The 9,088-nt window shown below is 42.5% G+C and overlaps 1 protein-coding gene across 2 annotated transcripts in view; it reads left to right on the plus strand.

The window, feature by feature from the left end:
• The first annotated feature begins 332 nt into the window (after positions 1-332).
• Positions 333-9,088, plus strand: part of Idh3a (isocitrate dehydrogenase 3 (NAD(+)) alpha) — a 17,376-nt gene continuing 8,620 nt past the window's right edge. Inside the window, exons 1-4 of one of the 2 annotated variants that reach the window (XM_004628695.2) lie at positions 333-438; positions 3,951-4,013; positions 5,998-6,081; positions 8,303-8,417. In XM_004628695.2, coding sequence (XP_004628752.1) covers positions 412-438; positions 3,951-4,013; positions 5,998-6,081; positions 8,303-8,417 — 289 coding nt within the window. In that variant the 5' untranslated portion in view covers positions 333-411. The remainder of the gene's footprint in view (positions 439-3,950; positions 4,014-5,997; positions 6,082-8,302; positions 8,418-9,088) is intronic. The other variant, XM_023712500.1, reaches the window with a different exon arrangement.

Here is a 9,088-nt window from a genome sequence, read left to right on the forward strand (position 1 = left end):
GTACACTTACTGTGTGTAAATGTTACGATATACAAGTCACGCTCAAGAACTTCTGGAGTAAAGGGTCTGCCTCGCTCCCCATGGATAGTAAACTCTGGAAGAGGAAGTGTGTCTCTAAATCTAGAAATTTGATTGGCACCCAGCAAGCGTGGATTAACCAATGAGGAGCAAAGAGGGCGGAGTCTCTCTTCAGGCCGCTTCCGGGTCGCAGACTAGCTGCCGGTTGGGCGTGTCCTGTGAAGGAAAGTCGGAGATTGGCCAGCGGGCTCTCAAAGTGGGGGAGGCATTGAATTCGGAAAGACAGGGGCGTGTCCTGTGAGGGCGTGGTCACGGTAAGGGGGCGGGCTCTGTGGACCACTGCGCGCACGCGCTGTGCTGTCGCCGCTGTCGCCTGGCGAGACCGCGGATGCGATGGCGGGGCCCGCGTGGATCTCCAAGGTGAGCACGGGCGGGTGGGAGCTGGCCAGGCGGCGATCAGCGCGTGCTGACTGGGCGGAAGCAGCCGGCAGGGCGGCGGCAGCGCGGTCGCAGTGTGGATGGCGTCCCGGCGTCCCGGGCCGAGGCAGAGCGCCCAGTACGGAATCTCTCACTGGCCCACGCGGCCGAGGCAGGAGGGCGTCAAGGTCGAGGCGGGGCCGCTGGGCACAGGGTCGAGTGAGGACTCACTGAGCCTGATGTCGGCAGACGACCCACCTGGCCGCCTCTTTTCCGGTCCGCTCGGGCCCCCGGCAGCTCTCGGTCTGAGCCAGGCGGTTTGCCCTCGTGAGCTCTTTCCTCGTGGGGCCCCTGAGTGTTTGCACCTGCTTCCCCTTCTAAGGACATGGACACCGTGCACTTCGGGGTCACCCCGTACTCGCGAGAGGGGCCCAGCACCTACCCTGGCCCCTGGTGGTGCCCTGCAGTGATCACGCAGGTGTCCTTGACAGCTGGCTGCATATCGAAAGGATTTGAGATTACCCAGATTCTCTTGGACACGCCCTGGTCTCAGGGAGTTAACCTGTGCCTACAGACGGACTCACCCAAGGTCACACGAGGTCAGAGCAGGGGCGAAACCCAGACATCCTGGGTCTCAGTATGAAGGTCACATAACAAATTACAGGCTCTGCACAGGGACACCAGCTTGTAGGTCCCTGCCGCTGTTAACGGGTGGTAAACCCCCCCCCAATCTCGGTAAGATTTACAGTTTAAAGAGGTGCATTGATAAGAGATTTACTGATAAGATCTCTACACGGAATTTAGGAGTGACAAAACCATTGATTGACTGAGTAACCCTGAGCAAAATGAACATCTCTCAGCCTTTTTAAGCCCATCAGAAAAATACCTGTTCTTGTGTCACAGTTATTTGAAGTTTAAATAGGACAGTGTATGTAAAAGCTTCTAGAATAGTCAGAAGGAACACAAAAATCATAAGCTTTATTGGCCATCAATAGATTAGTCTTAGGGGGCAGTCATCAAGTGGACAGAGGTTGCTGCATGTAGGGCTCAGGAATTGGGTTTGACTGTATCAGTCTTTTCGGACCCAAATTTGCTTGAGATGCTAACTGTTAGATCTGCTTTGCCTCTCAAGGTGATATAACTTCTGGATTACTGGTAAAACAAATCATTCCTTAATCCCAGGGTTTACACTTAACACCTATAGGTAATTCATCTTGGGGACTAAAGTAACATTAGTGATAATAAGTTTGCTGGTAAATTTGTTGTGCCTGTACTGTGGACTGCAAGAGGAAACACCAAAGAGTTGGGAAGGTGTTGGAGTTCAGAATCAGAAGATGAGATTCTTAGGCCTGGAAACTGGATGCTGAGGCAGGAGGATTACAAGTTTGAACCCATCCTGTTAGTAGTGTCCTGTTAGTGAGACACCATCAAAATAAAAAAAAGGGCTAGGGGTGCAGTTCAGTGTGAAAGTCCTGAGTTCAATCACATGAAGAAAGAAAAAGAAAGAAAGAAAGAAAGAAAAGAAAGAAAGAAAGTAGGAAGGAAGGAAGGAAATGGATGTTGTCTTCCTTGGACATGGACTGCTTGGCACCAGCTTTCACCTCTGGGCCAGTTTCTCCCTGTTGGGGTCAGTGCCTCTTAAAATCCTCTGGAGGCCAATCCAAGTGTAGAAGACTGTCCTGGATGCTGGTTTTGGGGGAGCAGTTCCTCTATTGGGTTGCCATTTATGGTTTTGTTTGCAAAAACATCTGCAGCTTCAAAAAGCTTTTCCCACAGGGAGTTTCTAAAGATTTGCCTGGCTCTTAAATACCATAACCAGCCAATTCACCAGTATCCAGCGCTCACTGTGTAAGTCCTGCCTTCCATTGTCCCAGGCCATTTTGAATGTTGAACTTGGAGTATGAAGAGAAGGGAACCAGGAGCTAGGGGTTAAGATGGCCCAGTAGCCTGGTCAGAAGTTCAGGGTGGAAGTCTAGGCTCTGTGAGTAGTTGTTATTCTTATCTAAATACTTTGTCTACCCAGGTCCTGTTCCTCTCAACCCTTTACCCTGATACGAGGAATTGAACCCAGAGCCTTTGCACTGAGCTACTTCCCCAGCCCTGTTATTTATTTATTTATTTATTTATTTATTTATTTATTTATTTATGTATTTGTGGCAGAACCGGGGATTGAACTCAGGCCCTTTCGCTTGCCAGACAAGCGCTTATTCTACTGAGCTATCTTCCTGGCCCCATATTCATTTATTTTTTATTTTGAGAAAGAATTTCACTAATTTGTACAGGCTGCTCTCAAATTTGTGATCCTCCTACCTTATCCGCCCATAATCCTGGGATTACAGTCATGCACCACCTCACTCTGCTTTCCAGATTTTGTTGAAATAAAATAATGTGATATATACATGCAGGGCCGGGGAGATGGCTCAGTGGAATAAGCACTTCCCTGGCAAGTGCAGGGACCTGAGTTCTATCCCCGGTTCTGCCAAAAAATAAAAAATAAAATAAAATATGAAGAGATATATACATGCATAGGTATGAGATGAAAACAGCCTGTGCTATAAAAAAAAAAATATTCTTATGTTAGGGTTTTTTGAGACAAGTCTCAATGTAGTGTTGCCTAGCCTCAGGCATGTTGTGCAATCCTCCTGCCTCTGCTGGAATTACCGGCATGTACCACCACACCTGGCCACACTCAGGTTCACATCTTAATTTGGTCAGGTCTTTTGCCACAAGGATGTGAACCTGTTCTTCCCCACCCCTGAACCTGGGATTGAACTCAGGCCCTTGTGCTTGCCAGAGAAACATTTATTGTACTGAGCCATCTCCCCCACCCAATGAACCTGTTTTATTTGAATGCCTTGTCCCTCTTTATTGGGGCAGGAGGAGTCACGTGCTTATCACAAAGTAACTTTAAATGGCTTCTTTTCCAATACTCTACCTGGTGGTGGATAAATTTTGTCCTACTAGGATTAAGATTTGGTGGGTGGTTTTGGCAGTGTCCATTTGAATCTGGCCCTGACTTTTTTAGGCAGGACATGATCGCAGATTCCCAGGATGAGAAAATAAATTCATTCATACTTTCTTGGTGCCTGGTTGTTTACTCATCATTTGACAAAGGCTAGTTTTTGAGTAAAGGTTCAGACTCCAAAAACAAAGTTGAAGACAAGGGGGAACACATGTCCATTTGAAAAGAGTAAAATCTGATGTTTGAGCTAAAAAAGGAATATAGTTTCATTCTAATCTTAAACATTTTTGACAAGCTACACTTATAAAATCAACTTTGAAAAAAATGTAGTGCTTAAATTTTTGGCTCAAATGTAAAATGTTGTGTATTTAGGTTTTCAAATCTCCACAAGCTACCATACTCAGCTAACACATGGGAGTTCTAAATTATAATTAGGGAAATTCCTCAATTTTTCTAAAATTTATAGCATTGTCAGCCATCAGAATGAGTGTGTCTTCACTGTTGCTGTTGGGTTCATTCTCTGCCTGACGTCTCTCTGTTCATGTTCATGTAGGTCTCTCGGCTGCTGGGGGCATTTCACAGCCCAAAACAGGTGACCCGAGGTTTTGCTGGTGGTGTGAGTATAATTATGTTTTTTAGTTTTTCCTTTCAGAAGTTTCTCAAGAAAGATACTCTAATACATTATATGGCATTTAATCTCCATTTATTTAAAACTGGGGGAAATTGGCCATAGTTACTGTACACTAAAATTATTGGCAAACATATACACAAACCTATTAGGTCACTGGTCCATGTGAAAGAATTATATTACAGCTGGCTCTGGGAGCCTGTGGCATTACTGCCTTGAAGGAGCCTTGTTAAAAATAGCTAGACATTACCCTTGAGCCTGTTACTTTATTTCACCATTGCATTTTGGTAAGAGGCTTTTTTCCATGCTAGTACATGTTGAGAGAAAATTGTTGAGAAGCTTCAAACCCTGCTTTGCATTTTCATTTTGTGAGCTTCCCTAAAAACAGTAGATTGATTGCCAATTAGGAATTTCTCAAACATTGCTAAGCCCTGTACACTTATACTTTCTTATACAGTCTTTAGTGGAGCATCCATTGTCCATTGAATCTACTGCTTTTAGAATTCCCAGCATTAGAATTCTGCGCTGAAAGCTGATACCACATTTTTGGAACATTCTAAGACTGTGGGTCAGTGATTTCCTGTTCGTTTTTCATTTTATTCTCTTTTTACGGAATCTGATTTGGCTATCCTAATTCCTATACTACCATATAATACTTTATGCATGAGGGATTTATAAGACCATGGTATATTTTATTTCCTATTTACTTTCTGTACTGTGGGAGAAAAGTAGACTTCCACATGGTCTGATGATGTTTCTTATAAATTGGGAGGACAGAAAGAAGACATCAAAGGGTCCTTTTGGCCCTGCTTATACAGAAAATGCAAAATGAGCCTTGCACTTGCACTTAGGGCTCCAGGGTAGCTAAGAGCCAGCATTTCAGACATATTTGGAGAGCTGATCATTGGTCTGTGCTGTTACTTAATGTTCAGGCTACCCATTTAAAATATATTTGTATACTTGCCTGTCTGCCTGCTCAGGAGGTAGAAGGTGAAGGACCAGGGAACATTTATTTAATGTTTATTTAAAGGCAATTCATGATTTTCTTTTTAACAGGTAGCTCAGGCAACTGGAACTAAAAAAGGTTAGGTGCATGTTCCCAGCAATAAAACAGATAGAATGTATCGTTCTCCAATATAGAGAAAGGGTCTGAATATTAGCTTAAGTTATTTGCATCTCGTTCTTTCTTTCATATTTTTATTTCTGCATTTGAGATGCTGCCTTCATTTTGTAGGAAGCTGTTGAAACAAAGTAATCATAAGCACACTCATTGTCATTCTCTAATATTATACAGACTTCGTGGGTCTTTTCATATATTACTCTTATTGGCTACAAATTACTTGGCTGAGCTTATTTATTTGACACTATAGACCAGTTTTACAGAGGAACTAGGAATGTGGAGGGCTTTTCTGGGAGTGTAGTTTGAGACTGAGTTTCCAAACAGACTTCTGATGTTCTGAAAAGATGTCTGAAAGAGTTCTGTATACCTGAAGACGTGGCCTGAGGACAGGTAACCTGCTTCTCAAAGAACCCTCTGAATTTAGTGCAAAGAACACTTGAAATATTTTGCTATCTTTGGTTTATAGACTTGGATCAATTGGTCTCATCATAGCTTGTCTATAAAGAAGTATCCATTGGGAAATCTCCTTGGTGTAGTGTATTTTATTTTTGCTATATTTAAAGAGCATTATTTGAGATCTCTTTAAGAACTCTGAGCTCAGGGAGAATAGATTCGTGGAGCTTCTTATCTGTTGATTTCTGCCTCTGCTTTATGGTCCTAGGGAGGGTTGCCTTATTTCCTTAGCAGCATTTAGGGTCTTTCTGAGGCACTTTGTGAAGTGGATTTCTCTGTCAATTATATTCTTTTATAAACCTCCAAAAATTGATTCTTAAAAAAAAAAAAGAAAATTAAAATTTGAAAATACCAAAAATCGATTCTTACTCTGTTCCTTTAATGGTTTCTTATATTCAGGCTCAGACAGTAACTTTAATTCCAGGAGATGGAATTGGCCCCGAAATTTCAGCTGCAGTTATGAAGATTTTTGATGCTGCTAAAGTAAGTGGACTTTTTTTTTTTTTTTCTCCGAATGCCCTCGGGTGGTTTGGCTGGCTGGAGTGTTGTGGGGATCGAACTACAGCAACCTGAGGCTGACAGCTTTGTGGAAGCAGCCACTTAAACAACTGAGCTAAGGCCAGGCCCCAGTAAGTGGACTTTCTAAAGAGTCCATTTAATAAAAATTCATAGCAAAGTATTTCTTAGCCTGTTGTCTTCTGTGATGATGAAATGCATGTTTTTATACAGTTGGGAAGGTCTATCATTAATCTCCACAGATCTTCCCTTTAATCATGTATATTTCAGTGTTAATTTGTTACTAGCATTGTTGGTAATTTAAAAACCATGATATATAAAGTAATCAAAGTAGTGCTGCAAGATTTGTGGATCTTTGAACTCTTTTTGGGTTTAAGTCTTTTTTTAAGGGAGGGAGAAAACTGATGTTTGAAAAATTCATATGGGAAATTTTAAAAGAATTCTTTTCTCTCTCTCTCTCTCTCTCTTTTTTTTTTTTTTTTTTTTTTTTTTTTGGTGGACCTGGGGATTGAACTCAGGCCCTTGTGCTTGCCAGGCAAGTGCTTATTCTACTGAGCTATCTCCCCAGCCCCTCAAGGAGTTCTTTTTTCTTTCTTTTTTTTCTTGATGCTGAACGGTGCTGAGGATTGGCCCAGGGTTTTACATGTGCCAAACACATGCTCTGCCACTGATCTATATATACCCTTGGCCCCTTGAAAGAACCATTTATTTATTTATTTATTTATTTATTTATTTATTTTTAACATTTAGTGTGTGTGTGTGTGTGTGTGTGTGTGGCCAGCTCAGCCCACCAGGGGGCGGGGCTGGCTGGCATGTGGTGGTGGAGGATCAAACCGCGGTCCCTGTGCTTTGCCAAGCTTGTTCCAAGTAGGTGCTTTAGACCACTGAGCCATCTCTCCAGCCCCGAAAGAACCTTTTAAAAATGTGTTGTTGTGGTCTGGGCTTGGTGACACACATAATCCCAGCAGTGTAGGAGGCTGAGGTAGGAGGATCACAAGTTTGAGCCTAGACTATGCAACGAAGTGAGATGCTGTCTCAAAATTTTAAAAATGAATTGAGTAGGGATATAGCTCAGTGCAGAGGTCCTGGGTTTAGCTCCTAGTATGACAAGAAAAAAAAATGTGATGATGAAGAGCCAGGAGTCATGCAGTGCCAGATCCAGTGAATAAGGTAAAGAAAGGACACATTGGACTATCTTTTGTGTTTTGTTTTGTGTTTGAGACAGAGTCTCACATGTCTTCCAGGCTGGCCTTGAACTCACTATGTAGCCTAGGTGGGCCTCGAACTCACAATGTCCTCCGGCCATAGCCTAGAGAATGTTGTGGCATGTGTACACCACCACACTTGGCATTGTAATGTTTTTATTTAACAAAAGTCACTGTGAACAGTTGATCAAGAGATGATAAAAAAAATACAGTGAATATTTCCATTAAAGCACTTATGATAGCCTGGGAGTGGTGGTGCACACGTGTAATTCCAGCAGTCTGGAGGCTGAGGCAAGACTGCTGAGCTTGAGGCCAGCCTGAGCCACAAAGTAAATATAGGTTCAGCTTGAACTGCATAATGAAACCCTGTCTCAAAAACAACAGACAAAAAGAAAGAACAAAACAAAACCCAAGAAACTTAGTTATAGTAAAAGATACATTACCATTAATCCCCTTCAAAATGCTCCCCGTTGGGGCCGGGGAGATAGCTCAGTGGAATAAGCACTTGCCTGGCAAGCTCAAGGACCTGAGTTCAATCCCCGGTTCCGCAAAAAAAAAAAAAAAAAAATGCTCCCCGTTGCTTCAGACACACCCATCATTCTTGGCAATGTGTCTTTTACTGTAATTTTTTTAAATTGAAAAATCTGTCATTTCTTCCGATCACCCATGTTTATTTGCCTGTTCTAGGGTACAGATAGACTCTTACATGGGCCTATGTAATTGGCTTCTTGTACTCAGCTTAGTGTTTCCAAGATCCACCCATGCACAGAATCTTGAAGTGTTTCTCTCTGCTTCTTACAATACTCTAATGGGAGCCCCTTGTGGGTCCCTGATATCAGATGAGCCTGCAGGGTACTGGCAGGATGTGGTGTGAGGAACTCTGCACAGCAGGACTTGAGAGTTGACAGAGTCTGTCACTGGCCTGCCTGGCAGTCTTGAGGTCTCATTGGCTTGTCAACTCATGGTGCTCCCATGGCCTCTAGGCACCTATTCAGTGGGAGGAGCGGAATGTCACTGCCATTCAGGGACCTGGAGGAAAGTGGATGATCCCGCCAGAAGCCAAGGAGTCCATGGATAAGAACAAGATGGGACTGAAAGGTAGGTGGGTGAAGCGGAAAGGTTGGCTATTACTGCTGTGTGTCCCAGGTGTTCAGTTTCCAGAATTCATCTGTGTAGACCAAGCAAGGCCTGGCCACCTACTGCAGCAAAGCCAAGTTCTTATGAAATCACCACTCGTAGTCAGGTACTTTGTTTTTGATTTTGGAATTTCTTTTTAAACCCTAGTAAAAACATTAAAGTATCAGTGGCCATTACCAACTGATAGTATGTATTCATTTATTAACTTTATCTTTTACCTCATTTTTTGTAATTTAATACATTAAAATCATGGTTCAAAATGACCATACCTGTATCTGATGATCTGAGCAACAGATATGACAATAAAAATAGGTAATATAACAACCACTGTTAATTTGCTGTTCTTGTTTTGGAAATCTGTAACATGTCTATTGTTGTATGTTACCCTGTTTCTTTGTTTCTTCTTCTTTTTTTTTTCTTTTTTTTTCTTCTATTTGTTATTTTTTGGGTTTTTTTTGCCATAGTTTTATTGATAAACAAATAGCAGTGAGACAGTTTCAAATCAAATCGGTAAGATAGTTTCAATAATTAACACACTGCATACATTCTTCTAAGTGGTTAAATGCTGTACAAGATGCGGACTTGATATCCTATTTACAAACACCATTAGAACAAATCATTCTATTCATTAA

Source organism: Octodon degus, unplaced genomic scaffold, assembly GCF_000260255.1.
Source record: "Octodon degus isolate 3935 unplaced genomic scaffold, OctDeg1.0 scaffold00026, whole genome shotgun sequence".
In the NCBI taxonomy this organism is placed as follows: domain Eukaryota; kingdom Metazoa; phylum Chordata; class Mammalia; order Rodentia; family Octodontidae; genus Octodon; species Octodon degus.